We start from the raw sequence: 19,500 nt of genomic DNA on the forward strand, positions 1-19,500 counted from the left end.
CTTTGTACACACCGCCCGTCGCTACTACCGATTGAATGATTTAGGGAGGTCTTCGGACTGGTACGCGGCATCGACTCTGTCGTTGCCGATGCTACCGGAAAGATGACCAAACTTGATCATTTAGAGGAAGTAAAAGTCGTAACAAGGTTTCCGTAGGTGAACTGCGGAAGGATCATTACCGACTAGACTGCATGTCTTTCGATGTGCGTGTCGTGTCGCGCAACACGCTACCTGTACGGCAGTAGCCATGCGCCGCCTGCGGAACCAAGCGTGCCTCTCAAAACTAGCGGAAATGTTGTTGTTGTTGTTGTGTGGTACGAGCGCTGAAGCTCTGGAGCGGCTGGCCTGCGGCACCTGGCGCCTGGCACCGGTTTTGAAAGACTTTCGTCCGAGTGCCTGTCGACTCCGGTGTGGAGCCGTGCGACGCCCATCGGCCGTCAGGCCGTTGGACACAAACTAATGGAACAGGGGCCGTCAAACGCCTCAGTCCCGCCTATGCAACTGTTTTGAAAGAGACAGTGGAAACTAAAAAAAGGTCATCCAGGACGGTGGATCACTCGGCTCGTGGGTCGATGAAGAACGCAGTAAATTGCGCGTCGACATGCGAACTGCAGGACGCATGAACATCGACGTTTCGAGCGCACATTGCTGTCCGTGGATTCTGTTCCTGGGCCACGTCTGGCTGAGGGTCGGCTACGTACACTGAAGCGCGCGCTTGCAGGTTCGAATCCTGCCTCGAGCATGGATGTGTGTGATGTCCTTAGGTTAGTTAGGCTTAAGTAGTTCTAAGTTCTTGGGGACTGATGACCTCAGACGTTAAGTCCCATAGTGCTCAGAGAAATTTGAACCATTTCAACAATCGTTTTATAAATATGTTACCTAACTGTGATTTAACACGATTACTTGAGATCCATGTGGACGACACAGGAGCGTGTACTGTAAATAACAGAACTGTGACAGTATGAACTCAGTTTATAAAGAAAAAGTTACTGTTGTTAGCGAGTCTGTGAGAAGAACACGAGACAGTGATGAAAACACATCGAGGATGGTTACGGGACAGTCAAGCTAGCACTGAGTTAAGACCTGTTGATGTGGAATACAGATAAAATAAAATAAAATTCGGGAGCACGCTCTATGACGAAATTTGTAATCTGGCGGGGAGAACTCAGCAAAGGCCGTCCACACCTAGGGTAGAGCAAGAGATGATGTTATCCAACGCCGGAGATGCAACCCCCAATTGCACACTCGACAAACACTCAACAACCTAAAGAACTCACAGTTTCGGCGCTCAAGAGTCACTGGGGCATTGGTGGGTTCCAACCGTTCTGCGTGGCTGGACGACAGTCGTGGTTGTCGCTGCAAATACTCGTCGCACCGTCATTACTGAGCTGAACCATGTGTTTAAAAACAGCAAGACTTGCCCAGCGGGGACACTCACAGTGCGCGTGTTGTGCACGTTATGTACACACATTCCATAAGTTATTTTGACTCTATGAACTCATTTAGCACAAACGTAAGTAGTTTAGAACACAATACTGGACAATGTGTAACGTTTTGTAAGTAGAATACGAAAAGATTCCCATCTGACATCTTAAAGAAATGTTTTGTTTTTCATATTTGTGTAAAAACTTTTTACTTATGTCCTAACAAGAACTTATTTCAGTTTATGCTGTATGTATGTAGTAGTAATTTCAGTGTATTATGGTTTCATGTAAATGGTAACACTGAACGGTCGGAGGGAAGCTTAAGTTGCAAGGAGAACTGACCAGATGCCACCTGCCTACTCTTCAGGCTGATGGCATTCCTATCAAGAACCTGATCATTCAAATGGATCCTAACATAACCGATGACGCCTCCCAAATCCTATTCTTGGGTCCATCGCACTTCGACATCCAATCATTCTTATAACACAGCCTCTCATGAGCTGTATCGTCCATTGTTCGAGAAACTGAAGCCAGATAGGGGGTGTCAGTCAAAATTCGAGACATTCATATTAAGCCATGACACCTCATTTTCAGTTACCTGATGCTAAATAATTTGTAACAATTATCTTGTCTAGTGATATATCGTAGTAAGAAGAGCACATCATCTGACTTAATTGTCTATTAATAAAGCTTCCCAAATACTTGTTGATACAGGAAATTCAAATTCAGTGTAAAGTATGTAACTGTTGTTATTATGTACCAATAATGAATTCGAATAAAAGCCTCTGAATAATGTAGTTGAACGGCTATTCCAACATTATTTACAAACGTCGTCCCAGACCTTTAGCGGGGCCTTGTAACAAATTGATTTCTCTCTCCCAAATCAGAGAACAAATTGCATCCTAACTGCTAACTCGTATATCATCGTTACGTAATATCCTTTCTCATTTCTTGAATAACCGAGGCACGAAACGCCTCGTGCTCTTCCCACTTTTCGAACGTATTGCGTTATGTAAGCATGTCATTTCTCCTGCAATTTTGGTATAATAATAAGATTAATTTTTTCCTGGAAAAAGTTCCAATATTCAATACTAACAATATGTAAACCCTTTGTCCTTTGTCTGTATTTCAGCATTTCAGTAAGTTTGCGAAGCGATAGGTTTAGTGACATATCAATGACGCGCCTTCCGCACGTCATTATGTGCAGATCTGCATTCATTATAGATCGAACCTTGCCATCTAAATTACCTGTCAGAATTTCAGTCAGTGTCTTTGTGATATGTAAAATATTCTGTTGCATTATACGTCATATTATTGCGGTTTGCCTTCACCAAAATTTCGGCCGGCCGCGGTGGCCGCGCGGTCCTAGGTGTCCAGTCCGGAACAGCGTGACTGCTGCGGTCGCAGTTTCGAATCCTGCCTCGGGCATGGATGTGTGTGATGTCCTTAGGTTAGTTCGGATTAAGTAGTTCTAAGTTCTAGGGGACTGATAACCACAGCTGTTAAGTCCTCTAGTGCTCAGAGCCATTTGTACCAAAATTTCTCCTCGCCAATGACGACTTTGCACCTGACTGCAATAAAAAAAAATCATAACAGCAAGTAACAGACGTTTTCGCCAAGTAGGAGGAGTGATGTTTGTATTATAATGATACATACTTCTTTACTGTACTCCTGCCGTGATGCGTTCCGACTCCGAACAATAAGCTTTTGGAGGACTGAATTACCACCATTGCCTTTCACAGTAACTTCATTTCAACCTATATATTACACCATTGACACACCCGAAAGGTTCAGAAATCAGGGAATTGTACAATTCGACCAAACGAAGATTCACAACGAGGCATTATGTCAGGTGCTGACAACGTTGTCACGCAAGTACGATGCATCTCCGAGTCCTCAGCGATCACTTCATATCTGACGCTGTTCGCACTCTTTATGTATCCTGAAAGGGCTGGTACAAATGCTAAACACGAACACTAACACAATCTGGTTGACGTTCGACGTATCGAAGAGAACTGCAACTCTAATAATTTACAAATCATCTGATGGTGTGTACGCGTACATGTACGAAGTAACATTAACATCGGATCATGTCTTCTTGGTGCTGAACTTACTTTGTCAAGCAGTGCATATTTTCCGGCATCTGTAGCCCTCTAAAGCTACAATTGATAACGTAGGATAGAGATACAACGACATGAAATCATATCCCGTCGATGTGACTTTTGCTACCGAGAAAATGTACTTTACAGTTTATCATTTCCTGGTAGCGATAACCACAGATAAGGAGCTGCGCAAATGGCTATCTCTGACAGTCGTGTTCCCGTCTTTAGTCGTATTCCCGTAGTCGTCCGCACTCCTCTTCAATAACTGAATCCGGGATCTCATCCGTACGTCGTGATATGTGGTTCGTCACAGAAACACTATACAATGTAAGTGTTACTTTACAGACGTATTTTGTTTATAGCTATAAGCATTTATTTCCCCTGACAAGATTAAGGTCTCCAGTCTCTTGTCTTCCATCTAACGAGATATCATTTAGCAAGGCAGCATTGGAATGAATATAGTATGTGTGCAATATAAGGGATGATTGCCTGGTAATGGTAAAAACTATCAGCAACACTGGAAAAGAATAAATGCACTTGAAGCAAGCACCCTGGTCCGGAAACGTCCAAGTTGAAAGCTATAAGCAAAGTCGTTCAGATACCTCTGACGGTGCACCTCTTCTACTGCGTGCTCTCTGCTTTCCATATTTTCTGAGGAGGTAGTATGGGCCAAAAAAAAGAAAAACATTGTCAATCAGACATGGGCTCTGAAATGCTTACCTTAAGAGCTATGAGCACTTGTTCATTAGGAGAGATGTGTTTCACTGTGTCAAAGATAAACAGGTGGTCGCGGCTCTTAAGGTTCGCATTTCAGAGCCCATGTTTACTAGACTTTTTTGGTTGTGTTAGTCAATAATATCTCCTTCCAAAACACGGAATGCAGATACCCTGCAGCAGACGAGTTCCAGTGTCAGAAGGATTATAACGAATTGTTTATCGCAAATTTATACATTTACTCTCCTCCATTACCCCTGAAAGTTTGTTAGGTTCATCACCTAATCACCTTGTATATTGTCAATACATGTAATAATGAATATATGGAATCTAAGATGTGTCGATTTTAAGCAGACTGTATTAAGCAATTTTCTTGTTGTGTTCTTGTTGAATGTGAGTAACGACATCTAACAGAAACGTATGACAGCAGTACAGAATAAAGAAATGTAGAGAAGAATATGAGAGAGAAGGGGATAAGATTAATAGATGAAATAGAGGGAAATTGATCTGATGGCGGCCCGTCCAACATCGTTCGCTCTTTTGATTTATTTAGTCATCTTTTATTTTCTGTCGCGTGGGATTAGCCGAGCGGTCTAAGGCGCTGCAGTCATGCACTGTGCGGCTGGTACTGACGGAGGTTCGAGTCCTCCCTCGGTCATGGTTGTGTGTGTTTGTGATTAGGATAATTTAGTTGTGTGTAAGCTTAGGGACTGATGACCTCAGCAGTTAAGTCCCATACGATTAGACATACATTTGAACATTTTTATTTTCTACCGAAAAGAGATCAGACTCTCGTAGAAATTGATTCTTTCGAATCCCGTCTATCTGCCATTGTGACAAGAGGATACCAATTCTGAATAATAACTTATCTCAAGGGACGTTATTTTTGAACTTACGGCCCTTACGTAGTCACAGTGAGGGGTTTGCGACCATGGTACTAACAAGACTGTACATCCCTGGTTTAAAGATGGACACAGTATGTGCTCTCTAGTTGGACAGGAAGAAAATAGCTGGGATGGGCAGAGAGGGAAGCTGTGCCTGTGATAAAAGACAAAGCTTCAATCTTCTTTCGAATACAAGATGGTTTTGCATGAGACGCTGTTTGGAGGATAGTTTGCTCCATGGTTGTTTGGGTGAAATGGAACAGTAGTTGTACAACGGTTTAAAGGTTTTCAAAAGTACACCCATGACGCCGGTCTGACAACGCTGTTACGGAATGATGGTAGGTATCTGTCGTGAGAATAGGTGCTGAGGACACCGTTGACGAAGACACCTCTGCCGTAAACAGAACGTGTGAAAATCGTGGCCCATTTCCGGTTGCTTTCAGCCTAACTGAACATAGTGAGGACTGATGTGATCAAACAGTCCTGTGTTACACACATGTCTTACGCTAGCGTTCAAAGTTACCTTGTTGTTTAGAGTCTTCACATTTGTGTCGTGCTGATCTGCGTCACAAATGGGAAAGATATCTGAAGAACCAAAGACAGAAATATTTTTATTTACTTTCAAGTGGAAATATTTTTCTAAAGTTTTAATTTGCATCTAAGAAGAAGGAGACATATTCTTCCTGTCAAAGTGTAGTTGATTCGTTCCACTTCCCTGTGGGGTTTTCTTAGTGACGATACATATGGACAACTATGTGCGGAAGAATGAATGAACCAAAGAGATCAATAGCTGCTGCGAGATGTATTCTTCCCAATTTAGTTTCTCTTGAAAGTTTACTATGAAGCTTTTTAGGATTTCTTTATACGGTTACTAGATATCGTAAGGAAATAACGCAGGAAAATTTTTCACGAAAATGTTGGCTGATTAACTTTCAACACCACATAATGATTACCAGTTGTTTCTTAGCGCTTACTTTAAGGTTTAGAGCACATAGTGACAGTGAACATAACAGCCTTTCATAAATGATGAGGAAGCATTAATGTTCTTAGATACAACCGGATGTCCTCAACATGTAAGATGTAGTTGCAAGAAATAAGCACAGATGAAATATCATTGACGTACAGCTAGAAAAACAATGGGCCAAGGACTGATTCAGGGAGAGTACAGTCAGCACATGCTTCCATTGACGATTCGTTCGGATCTGTTCTAGAGGTAGTACTCAAACCACAATATGGAAGTATCATCTTCAAATTTCGGGTGTGTTACCATAGAGAAGCCGTTTCTTCATCAGATATTTTGATCGCATCTGTTTCGATCGTCTGAGCATTCTTGGCTACTACATGAGTGCCTGGTGCATCAGAATTGCATCAGAATAGTTTCTCATGATTGCTTTCCGTTTTTTGAGAGAAACTTGTCTGCTGAGAATGTTCTTTCCTTTGTCCGATATCTTTCCGAACTTAGAATCCGGCTGCTGTTGCGAAAAAATCATTTAATTAGTCTACAGGGGCTTCATAAACCGCATCAGATTTCTCAGTTTCGTTTAGAGTGCTTTAGGATTCTACATGCTGCGTGCAACAGAACGGGCTTATCTAATTCTAGCGTTGCCCACGTACTCCTTCGGGCTCATCCGAAGCTTCCTGCTTACTTCAAATAGTTCAAGTGTTGGATCTTACTTGAATAGTGTATGTGCAGAATCTCGTTTATTCACTACCTGGCGTAGTTCTATAGTCAGCCATGGAGCAGGAGTTTAGACAGAGGGTTTAGGGGAATGTTTAAAGATCACATTGGACGACTAGATATAGGAGGTTCATAGTGACAGGACAGGTACATTCGTATGTTCTGCAGAAATGATTAGCATTCGAACCATGTTAGCCCTCGGGTTCAAGGTCAACATCGATATCACGGCGCAAATCCACCTATCGATAAAATATGCCTGTAGCTCTCGTTGTCACTATAAATCGAAGGTAATGGATCAGTGTGACTTGAGCGGAAGTGCAGGATGCCTCCCAGACGTATGCGCAAACCGTGCTGTTAAAACCGTGAGTTTGAAAGAGAGCACATTATTAGCGTGAGGAAATGAGATGCATCCATCCGCAAAATTGCTGCTCGCTTGGGACGAAGTGTTTCGGGTGTGTGCAATATGGTTCACGGAAGGCCGTAGTACATGACGAGATAGGTCACACTGCAGTATCCAGACCCTCCCACGAGGTCAGCACCTAATACGAAAGGCATTGCAGGACAGATCTGCTTCGACTCTGCCGGAGGAGTGGAACAGTGTAATACATCTTACGTTATGAGGAGTGACACTCTTTCGACGTTTATTACGGCATGGGTTACGTTCAAGTCGTCCACTTCTCCACCTGCCTTTGAAGAATTTTCAGAAGCATGATAGACGCAATTATGTATGGAACGAAATCACTGGGGACAGGAATGGCATCAGATAGTGTTTTCGGACGAATACAGGATCTGTCTGTTTGAAAATGATGACCAGATGCTCGCCACAGGCAGGATGAGCGGCATCACAGTGATTGCATTCGCACAAGACATACAGCGCAGTGGGGTGCATTTGAGTACAACCACAAATAACAGGCGGTGCATGTCCAAGGCACTGTGACCAGTGTGAACTACGTGAACGACATCCTGCGACACGTAGTCATACCCTTTCTGCACAACACACCAGACGCCATTTTTCTAAAGGAAGTGCACGACCGTATGTTGCTGCACGACCACGCTCTTTCTTGGTGTCATAGGATGTCAACCTTTAGCTCTGGCCCGCTAGAGCACCAGACTTGTCGGCAGTCCAAAGTGTTTGGGATATGGTGAAACGACAGGTGCGGTGCTGTGACCCAGTCCCAACCGCTGCAAAAGAACTTTGAACCAAGTGAATGGAACATGGGTTGCTATACCCGAGGACTCCATTTATGTCTGATACGCGTCGATGCCATCACGCAAGGAACAAGTCATCAAGGCCCATGGCTGACTCTGTGCCTACTAGGCAACGGGACACATGATGAAACGAGGTGACTGAAATACTAACCATGTCTGCAGAACATACTAATCGACATGTCTTGTCAATATGAACGAGTCAAAAACAAAAGTGTCAATCTCTTGGTCACAGAGAATTCATTTCGCGTCTTTCAGTTCAGATAAGTTCATTATTAATATTTTTTCTTTCTGCCGTCTTCATCTCGATTCTGCTGTCCTAAGACCACAAATTTTGTGAACTAAACTGCAAGATAAAGACATTTAATAATTTTAGTTAGCTACAGGGAAAAACCGGTAATACCACTAGGAAACAATAAGACAAGAACACCAAGGACGAAGTGCTTGGATTAAAAAGGGTGTAAGAAATGGATGCAGTCTTTCACCCCTACCTTTCAATATCAAACTCGAAGAAGTAATGTCGGAAATGAAAGAAAGGTTCAAGAAGGTGAAGAAAGATCAGTGATGAAATTCGCTGATGACATTGCTGTTATGAAGAAGAATTACAGGAACTGTTGAAATGAATGATCTGTCTAATGATTAAAAAATGTGTATTGAGAGTAAATCGAAGAATGACGAAAGTAATGAGAAGTAGCAGAAACGAGAACAGCGAGTAACTTAACAACAGAAATGTGGTTTACAAAATAGACGAAGTCAGGGAATATTGCTGCCTAGGCAGCCAAATGACCCCAATGGATGGAGTAAGAAGTACATATAAAGAAAACTAGCAATGGCGAAAAGGGCATTCCTGGGTAAGAGAATTCTACTAATATGAAACATAGGCCTTAAGTTGTGGAAGTAATTTCTGAGAATTTACGTTTGTGTGGCAGTGAAACATGACCAGAGGGGAAATAAAACGGAAGAGAATCAAAGCACTTGAAATGTGGTCCTAAACACGAGTGTTGAAAATTACTTGAACTGTCAAGGTAATAAATGAGGAGGCTCTCCGGAGATGGGTAAGGAAAGGATTATTATACTGACAAGAAGAAGGGAATGGATGACAGCATATCTGTTAAGACGTCAGGGAATAACTTCCATGGTTCCAGAGGGAGTTATAGAGGGTAAAAACAACAGGGGAAGACAGAGATTGGAATATATCCAACAAATGTGCGACAGGAGTTTCTCCTGGAGTATGCAATTTTCAGGTAACTTACAGGAATGCAGCCGGGTGGCGTCGTCGATACCTGTCAATATTACGAAAAGAGCACACCCAGCCATTTTCAAGGAAAAACTGCAACAAGTAAGCACCGTGCTAGAGAAAGAAATTCCGGAAAGATAAGATACTCACTCACTCACTCTCTCTCTCTCTCTCTCTTTCTCTCTCTCTCTCTCACACATACACACATACATACACACACAAAGTAAACACTAGAGTCATCTCCAACCAAAGATGACTAACGTCAGCAGTAATCGATAGTGAGATTAATAATTAACAGGTGAGGTAGCATTAACTCACATATTAACGTTATTAATTGTTGTTAAGGAAGGGGTTGAAATTGAATTAGCAAGTAACCTTAAATAAATAGAGATGATGGTTTTTGTTTCAAGTTTGCATGGAATGCTACTCTCTCCCTTGTAAAGAGACTGAGGGTCTGGTACCACAACGTTGATTAACAATTTCAAAAAAATGGTGCAAATGGCTCTGAGCACTATGGGACTTAACTTCTGAGGTCATCAGTCCTCTAGAACTTAGAACTTGTTAAACCTAACTAACCTAAGAACATCACACAACACCCAGCCATCACGAGGCAGAGAAAATCCCTGACCCCGTCGGGAATCGAACCCCGGAACTCGGGCGTGGGAAGCGAGAACGCTACCGCACAAACAAGAGATACGGGCATAGCACCTAGAACCGCTCGGCGGCCCTGGCCGGAAAATAATTTCACTATCGATAACTTCTAACGTCTGTCACCTTTGGTTTGTGATGATGCTAGTGTTAACAATAAGTGTGTGTGTGTGTGTGTGTGTGTGTGTGTGTGTGTGTGTTTTATCTTTAAGGAGTTTCCCTGCAAATCGAGTTTTCGATGTTTCGCAGGATGACAAAAGTGTCATTATTTTGGGTATGGTTTCGTGACTACTCATAGTAACTATCCTACACAGTGTCGTAAGTCAATATCAGTCACGTCTGCCAGCACTTCAAGTGTCTTACGTGCGATAGTGATAAAGAATTCATGTTCTACAGATCACTTTCGTCTACTCTGAAGAAGCGCAAGTTATTCCTTCTTTGGTGTCTCTCTAGATAGTCGGTGGCTGCGAGAAGTTTATTTCTTACGTAGACAGACTTCTTCTCGTACTCAGCGAAACTCTTCGGCACCATTCCATCCGATCGTCTGCTGGAGTTGATCTGTGACTCCTCTCGTAAATTATTCGGTGATTACCTGCAAAGTGGAGTCTGGCATGTCGTGGCCGTACAGAGCACTTTGCCCTGTACCGGCCCAGCTCCCCGTTGTCAGCCAGCAGGACCCCACCAGCTTTCACCGACCCTGCGTCCGATAGTTGGTTCTCGTTGTACTGAATTGAACACAACTCAGCATGTTGCGCAAGTAGTGAAACGCCGCACTCCTCTAGAACGTCTTCAATGTTTTTATTAACGCACGTTAGTGAATGCTATGACAATAGGAAATAAACTAAGAGAGCTAAAATTATTTTCTCTTATATTGTTGACGTGTATTGTGATCAGCTACGGCTCCTTCACACTTAACTGAGGTACCTGCACGGATAGCCTGACGTGTGTCGCTTCCGAGATTCGCGAGCAAGCCTGATCGGATCTAATGCGCTTCGTGGATTAAAGACGAGGGCTGCAGAACCGGCAAACTCAGATATGGTTTTCCAGCAGTTTCCTACATCACACAGCGTGGATACCGCCCCTGTAGCCACGTCCCACCTCAGATACACATTATGCTTATATTTAGAAAACGTTCTCGTATTTGCACATAGTGTTAACTGTAGCCACAGACATGTGGTACAGAAAACACGCCATGGAACTTGAAGAAGCGACTGGTGATCTCACATGTTTGGTCTCATCAGAGCCCTTAACCAGGAGCAGCTGAAGTGAGGTAGTGCAGATGGTACTTTTACTGCTGAAGGTGTGCCTCCACTACAAACTACACCGATGAGCCAAAACATTCTGACCATTTGCTTAATAGCTTGTTTGTCTGTTGTTGGAACGAAATGTATATCTGAATCTGCGTATCAGGGATCCCACAGTTTTTTGTAGATTTGCGGAGGTATGTGGCATTAGATGTCTACTCACAGATGATGTAATTCGCATAAATAATGGGCCGCTGATTTGCGGAAGAGGTGACGGACCACGATAGCGACTCAGATGGGTTGCGTAAGATTTACATCGGGCGAAGTTGGTCTCGTAGATATCAACATGAGTTCACCATAATACTTCTCAAAGTACTGCAGGACGTTTATGGCTGCGACTCAGGGAACATTATACTGCTGAAAAATGACATCGGCGTCGTGGAAGACATCAAACACAACGGGATGCAGGTGGCTCACAGCTGTCAGCGTATCTCCGATTACTGCCAGAGGTCCCATGTAAGCGCAGGAGAGTGGCTCGCATGGATAATATTGCGTCCACCAGTCCGCGTCTGTGGCCCGCTGCACATTTCGAGCGGCTCTCCATATCGATGACGGCGTTTGTGAAGTTGGTCGTCGATCTAGTGTAGTAAAAATACACTCCTGGAAATTGAAATAAGAACATCGTGAATTCATTGTCCCAGGAAGGGGAAACTTTATTGACACATTCCTGGGGTCAGATACATCACATGATCACACTGACAGAACCACAGGCACATAGACACATGCAACAGAGCATGCACAATGTCGGCAGTAGTACAGTGTATATCCACCTTTCGCAGCAATGCAGGCTGCTATTCTCCCATGGAGACGATCGTAGAGATGCTGGATGTAGTCCTGTGGAACGGCTGGCCATGCCATTTCCACCTGGCGCCTCAGTTGGACCAGCGTTCGTGCTGGACGTGCAGACCGCGTGAGACGACGCTTCATCCAGTCCCAAACATGCTCAATGGGGGACAGATCCGGAGATCTTGCTGGCCAGGGTAGTTGACTTACACCTTCTAGAGCACGTTGGGTGGCACGGGATGCATGCGGACGTGCATTGTCCTGTTGTAACAGCAAGTTCCCTTGCCGGTCTAGGAATGGTAGAACGATGGGTTCGATGACGGTTTGGATGTACCGTGCACTATTCAGTGTCCCCTCGACGATTACCAGAGGTGTACGGCCAGTGTCGGAGATCGCTCCCCACACCGTGACGCCGGGTGTTGGCCCTGTGGGCGTCGGTCGTATGCAGTCCTGATTGTGGCGCTTACTTCTTTTGCAGTTTAGACCATGCCCTAACAAAACATTACTTTCAGATTAGACAACAATTCATAGATTATAATTTTGGTTCGTTCGGTTTTGTAAATACAGTAACAAAACATTCCTTTAGTTTGATAGTCACGTCTGTAAGGGAGGATGTTTACATGCTACAGAGGTCACACGTAGTTTTGGCAACAACACACACACACAGACACACATACAGACACACACACACACACAATATATATATATATATATATATATATATATATATATATATATATATATATATAACAAAAATTAAATGCATTCGTGAATAACGTGCAAGTTGCACATTTATAGGTTACTGAAGTATTCCTCGAGACGTAAAAGTTTAGAAGATATCCGAATCCTATAATGATTTTGCTATACAATGTAGCACAGTCAACAGTTCTAACAAATATTTGTATTATTCTGCAGGAGCCAAGAAGAAACGTATACGAAGCTCAGTGAAGCAATAGGTACTGAAGGACAAGACTACGAAGTTGCTGCCCTTACATTCGTCTATGTGTGGTGTTTCAATCATGAATTGAAATTCCGCCTAGCCACAAACCTCCAGCACGCAGTCCCGTTTGACGACATAGTTCTGCTTCTGTACAACCGAGGAGAAGATGCCTGGAGCAGTGACGACTACCCGAGGACCAAAAGCGCACTTCTGCTGCTGCAGATGACATACAAGCGGAACTACAGGCCCACCCGATCGGACATGATGGGCATTGGGCCTAGGAGGTCTAAAGATAAACTGACGGTGAAGAACTGCTTCGAATCGTATTCGAAAATGGATCTGAACAAAGTCAAAGCAGAATTAGGAGAAACAGATAAAGGTTTGAATATTCTGTTTGGGCTATGCACTAACTCGTCACTGGATGGGCATGTCTTAGGATCATCACAGAAAATAATACCGAACGACCTCTTCCAACAACTGGGCTCGTCAGAAGCGTTTTCAGTCGATGACACTGACTTAACGGCTGAAAAAGATCGACTGGACTGGATGAAGAGTCAGAAGGCGCAGAAATTCCTCCAAAATTTCAGGTACGTACGCCAAATGACTTACTTCACTTACGTTGTTGATGTGGTCCTTAGTCCTAAGAGTGATTTGATGCCGCTTTCCATGCTAGTCTTCACGTGCCAGTTTCTACATAACTACCGTAACCTACATCCCTTTGAACCAGCTGTCTGTATTCAATCTTCGCCTCACTCTACAAGTTACACTTGCACTCTCCTTTCCGTTGCCAAAACGATGATTTCTTCATGACTGAGGTTGTGACTTATCAATGAGACCATTCTGTTAGTCAAGTTCTGTCACAAATTTATTGTATCACCGTTTCGATTAAGTACTCCCTCGTTTTTATTCGATCTCATCCTCGGCATTCTTCTCTTCTTGTCTGACTTGCCATGATCTTAGTGAAACTTCCATACACAGCTACTCCCCAAATAAATACCATCAGAAAAGATTTTATAACACTTAAAAGAAATCACAACCCACTTGATCTCATATTTTAAGCTGAGAAAAACATACTAGCAAGATATAAGCGCCAAACGTCGTTCTCACACGAAAATTTGGACCATAATTCTGATTATAAGCAGTTATGACTTTCTGAATGTACAGCCTTAGAACTTCCTACGCGCCACGCCGATTGTTCAGCACTCGCTCCGTCCCACCACAGCTGCCTAACATCCGAGCGCAAAGTTCTACACAGTGGAGTCAGTAAGACGGATGTGTTCATAACGTCGGTGAAACAACAAGCGATAGCTACTTGTTCATTGTGTCAGAGACCGCGGTTTCCAACCTGTGGCTGGTGCTAAATATCTTCTTTGCTGTGAACAATTTTATGTTGCGATTTACAAATGCAATGTACACTGATCAGCCAGAACATTATGACCACCAACCTGCTATTTGTGTAAAGCCGTCGAGGCGATAGCAGCCTCACTTGGTAGGAAATGACTGCTAGTCTGACACAGATGCGGTACATGTAGTACAGGGAGCGTGCTGTCCGTGTGCAGAATGGGGGAGGCGCATGATCTCTCTGATGATGACTGGGTGTTGTGTGATGTCCTTAGGTTAGTTAGGTTTAAGTAGTTCTAAGTTCTAGGGGACTGATGACCATAGATGTTAAGTCCCATAGTGCTCAGAGCCATTTGAACCATTTGATCTCTCTGAGTTTGACCGTAGGCTCGGCACTAACATTTGGGAAACTGCGCGATGTGTCGGGTGTTAGAGGATTGCTGTGGTGAGTGTCTTCAACATATGACGAAACCCAGGTGAAACCATGTCCAGACGTCGTGGAGTTGAGCGGCCACCCCTCATTGCAGGTATCGGACGTCGATGGCTGGGCGGCGAACTCTGGTGGAACTAACAGAAGATTTTAATGCTGGGCAGTACAAGTGTGGCTGAACGTACAGTGCACCGAACAGTCCTAACGATGGGATTCCGCTGCCGACGACGCAGGCATGTACCAATGTTAACAACCATGACATAGGCAACTACAGCTGAAATGGCCACATGAGCATGGCTTTGGCAAAACGTTGCTTGGTCTGATAAATCCGGATACCTTCTTCACAATGCCGAACGGAGGGCGCGTATTCGTCATCTTCCAGGGGAACACCTCCTTGTCACCTGAATTTCGGAACGGAGATAAGCTGGCGGCGACTTCATTATGCTTTGGGGAAAATTCAATTGGGCATTCATGGATCCAGTGCAACTTGTGCAAGGCACCATGACGGCCTAGGAGTACACTGGTTGCAGACCACATACAACCCTTCGTAACGATCACGTCTCCCGACGGCAGTGGTACTTTTCTACAAGACAATGCGCCATGTTACAATTCCAGAAATGTGATGGGATCGTTCGATAATCACAGTGGCGAGTTTCCATTGATGTACTGGCCCCCCAACTCGCCAGATCTGAAAGCAATCGAATGCATCTGGGATGCGACAGGACGTCGAGTCAGAGCTCATCGTCCTCCTCCCCGGTATTCACTCAAATAACGTAAGTTGTGTGTGCAGATGCGGTGCCAACTCGCTGCAACGACCTACCAAGGCCCCACTGCTTCCAGTGTTGTTATCCGTGTCAAAGATGGACATGCCATCTATTAGGCAGGTGGTCATAATGTTCTGGCTGATCAGTGTAAATTAACGTATGAATAAGTGTGCCATTATAGGAGTAGCCTGGCGCTGACAAATTATAAACATCGGGTTTGTTTTCCTTTGACTGAAAAGCTGATCTCGTTAAAGCTAAGGAGTTGCGTTAGTCTTCAACGTCATTGGCATTATTAAATTGAAAATGGAATGCATTAGCTCCGTTTCATATTAATTCGATTGCTTAGGTTTATTCATTGCGATTTTCAGGCATGATGTTGAATATACACTGACGTAAAAACGTCGCAACACCAAAAAAGAAATTAACGTAGAGCAGGGCTTCGCAACATGTAGTCCGCGGACATCTTCATGGTCCGCCGGCTCTTTCTAGCGGGTCGGCGGCCACTTTTCACCAAATCGTGTAAAATAATGAGTAAAATTATTGAATAAAAATGTGAAAATCGAATTCATCACTAATTTTCTTTTCGTATGAAAAACATGTGTACTTTTACTTCAGGTCGTATTCCCAAGCAGCCTTTGCGGTTCCTAAGTGAGTACGCATACACAGTTTAGTGCCGGAGAATGTCGGCTTCTCTGATTGACTGTTTCGCAACCATACGGGGGTCGTTTGTGCGCCGGCTCACGGCGCTAGATGCGCTGAAACCTTTTACGCATGAGCGGAGCGACCTTTCTCGACCAATCACAGCGCTCGCTGGCACGTGTGCGGCCCCAGGCATCATTAAATGTTAAACTTGCTTTGTCAGTGCACTACCTATTTCATAAGTCGAGTTTTGACCAGTTTATTACTTCTAACATGAATCGGTGTCTGAAGTCAGGATCATTGAAGAAAGGTGCAGTTTCTCCATTGCCTTCACAACAAGGAAAGATTTCAGTTGAAATGAATGAGGAGGGAAGACGACCAAAGGAAGAACAACACTAGCTCCACAGCCGGATTTATTATGTGAAAACGCTGCAAGTACTCCATTGGCTGCAATATCCTGTGGAAGTGGAATAACCAAGAAGCGTAAGTACAACGAAAGCTATTTAGAAATGGGATTTATGGAGACAAAGGAGGGTAATTTGTGCGCGAGTCCTTCAAACAGTTAAATGGTTCCAGTTAAATTGCGCCGACATTTAGAAGGTACTCCACCTGGATTTCCTGGCTAAAGACATCGATTTTTTCAAAAGGAAGAGTGCTGAACTAGCTGCTTCTCAGCATTGCATGAAAACTCATGGAAAAACGATTAATGGAAACTCATTAAAAGCTTCTTTCTTGGTTAGTTATCGAGTGGCAAAAACAGGCAAAGCTCATACCATTGCAGAAAATTTCGTAAAGCCGTGTGTTAATGATACACTCCTGGAAATGGAAAAAAAAACACATTGACACCGGTGTGTCAGACTCACCATACTTGATTCGGACACTGCGAGAGGGCTGTATAAGCAATGATCACACGCACGGTACAGCGGACACACCAGGAACCGCGGTGTTAGCCGTCGAATGGCGCTAGCTGCGCAGCATTTGGGCACCGCCGCCGTCAGTGTCAGCCAGTTTGCCGTGGCATACGGAGCTCCATCGCAGTCTTTAACACTGGTAGCATGACGCGACAGAGTGGACGTGAACCGTATGTGCAGTTGATGGACTTTTGAGCGAGGGCGTATAGTGCGCATGCGGGAGGCCGGGTGGACGTACCGCCGAATTGCTCAATACGTGGGGCGTGAGGTCTCCACAGTACATCGATGTTCTCGCCAGTGGTCGGCGGAAGGTGCACGTGTCTGTCGACCTGGGACCGGACCGCAGCGACGCACGGATGCACGCCAAGACCGTAGGATCCTACGCAGTGCCGTAGGGGACCGCACCGCCACTTCCCAGCAAATTAGGGACACTGTTGCTCCTGGGGTATCGTCGAGGACCATTCGCAACCGTCTCCATGAAGCTGGGTTACGGTCCCGCACACCGTTAGGCCGTATTCCGCTCACGCCCCAACATCGTGCAGCCCGCCTCCAGTGGTGTCGCGACAGGCGTGAATGGAGGGACGAATGGAGACGTGTCGTCTTCAGCGATGAGAGTCGCTTCTGCCTTGGTGCCAATGGTGGTCGTATGCGTGTTTGGCGCCGTGCAGGTGAGCGCCACAATCAGGACTGCATACGACCGAGGCCCACAGGGCCGACACCCGGCGTCATGGTGTGGGGAGCGATCTCCTACACTGACCGTACATCTCTGGTGATCGTCGAGGGGACACTGAATAGTGCACGGTACATCCAGACCGTCATCGAACCCATCGTTCTACCATTCCTAGACCGGCAAGGGAACTTGCTGTTCCAACAGGACAATACACGTTTGCATGTATCCCGTGCCACCCAACGTGGACAATGCACGTCTGCATGTATCCCGTGCCACCCAACGTGCTCTAGAAGGTGTAAGTCAACTACCCTGGCCAGCAAGATCTCCGGATCTGTCCCCCATTGAGCATGTTTGGGACTGGATGAAGCGTCGTCTCACGCGGTCTGCACGTCCAGCACGAACGCTGGTCCAACTGAGGCGCCAGGTGGAAATGGCATGGCAAGCCGTTCCACAGGACTACATCCAGCATCTCTACGATCGTCTCCATGGGAGAATAGCAGCCTGCATTGCTGCGAAAGGTGGATATACACTGTACTAGTGCCGACATTGTGCATGCTCTGTTGCCTGTGTCTATGTGCCTGTGGTTCTGTCAGTGTGATCATGTGATGTATCTGACCCCAGGAATGTGTCAATAAAGTTTCCCCTTCCTGGGACAATGAATTCACGGTGTTCTTATTTCAATTTCCAGGAGTGTATTTTTTCTTGCATGCTAGACGAAAAGGCAGTAAAGCTTGTATCTTCGGTGCCATTATCAAACAATACTGTCAAGAGACGCATTGTTGACATGTCTATTGATGTGAAAGACGCTCTTGTTTCTAGCATGCAACACAATTCATTTTCTATGCAGATAGATGAATCCACTGATGTTGCAGGATTACCGATTTTATTGGCTTTTGTCCGTTATGAATATTCTGGATGTTTTGAGGAAGACCTCTTATTGTGCAGACCACTACCTGTCAACACAACAGGTGCTGAAACATTCCGTCTATTAGATGATTTTTAAGGACTAACGAAGTTTCATGGTCTAATTGCATAGATGTGTGCACACATGGTGAAAAAGCTATGACGGGTCCTACAGTCAGAGTAATAACGAAAATAAAAGAAAACGCCAAGAATTGCAGCAGTAGTCATTGTGCTCTCCACAGATGTGCTTTAGCTACAAAACAGATGCCTGTTTCGTTCAAGAAAGTTTTAGACGAATCCATTCAAAATATTAACTACATGAAATCAAGACCCTTGAAGACAAGACTTTTCAAAATACTGTGTGAAGAAATGGGAAGCCTTCATCGTTCCCTACTCCACACAGAAGTGAGATGGCTCTAACGTGGGAACGCACTCTCTCGGTTGTACGAATTAAAATTGGAAGTCTTAGCTTTCCTTTTAGAGCATGACACCAAATTAGCAAACCTTATTAATGACGAAAATTGGCAGTGTATACTTGCCCATTTGTCAGATATTTTCTCCTAAATGAATGAAATGAATATTTCACTCCAAGGGCAAAGTGAAACAAAGGTCACTGCTATCGACAAAGTTCGAGCATTCAAGAGGAAAATCAATTTTTGGGCAGAGAGTGTCGAGGAGGGGGAGGTAAGTGTTTTCCTCTTCTCAAGGAGTTTTTGAAAAACACAACATTACCGCTTGGGAAGAATTTGTTTCATCAAATCCTAGAACATCTCCGCATCTATGATGTAATTTTTGGAGAATTATTTCCCAACAGCTGAAGATAAGAAACTGCAGAAATACGAATGGGTGGTCAATCTATTCACTGTATCCAAAAAGCTGAACATTCTGTCATCAAATGAATATGAGTTGTTGATAGAAATTG

The 19,500-nt window shown here is 44.4% G+C and overlaps 1 protein-coding gene and 1 pseudogene across 1 annotated transcript in view; both read left to right on the forward strand.

Moving 5' to 3' along the window:
• Window positions 1–537: 537 nt before the first annotated feature.
• LOC126356804 (5.8S ribosomal RNA) lies at window positions 538–692 on the forward strand (annotated as a pseudogene).
• A 3,078-nt stretch (window positions 693–3,770) lies between these two features.
• LOC126355974 (uncharacterized) overlaps window positions 3,771–19,500 on the forward strand; it is a 626,068-nt gene continuing 610,338 nt past the window's right edge. The window contains exons 1-2 of the mRNA XM_050006583.1: window positions 3,771–3,853; window positions 12,896–13,507. Coding sequence (XP_049862540.1) covers window positions 3,852–3,853; window positions 12,896–13,507 — 614 coding nt within the window. The 5' untranslated portion in view covers window positions 3,771–3,851. The remainder of the gene's footprint in view (window positions 3,854–12,895; window positions 13,508–19,500) is intronic.

The sequence above is a fragment of the Schistocerca gregaria genome, chromosome 3 (assembly GCF_023897955.1).
Source record: "Schistocerca gregaria isolate iqSchGreg1 chromosome 3, iqSchGreg1.2, whole genome shotgun sequence".
NCBI classification, from domain to species: domain Eukaryota; kingdom Metazoa; phylum Arthropoda; class Insecta; order Orthoptera; family Acrididae; genus Schistocerca; species Schistocerca gregaria.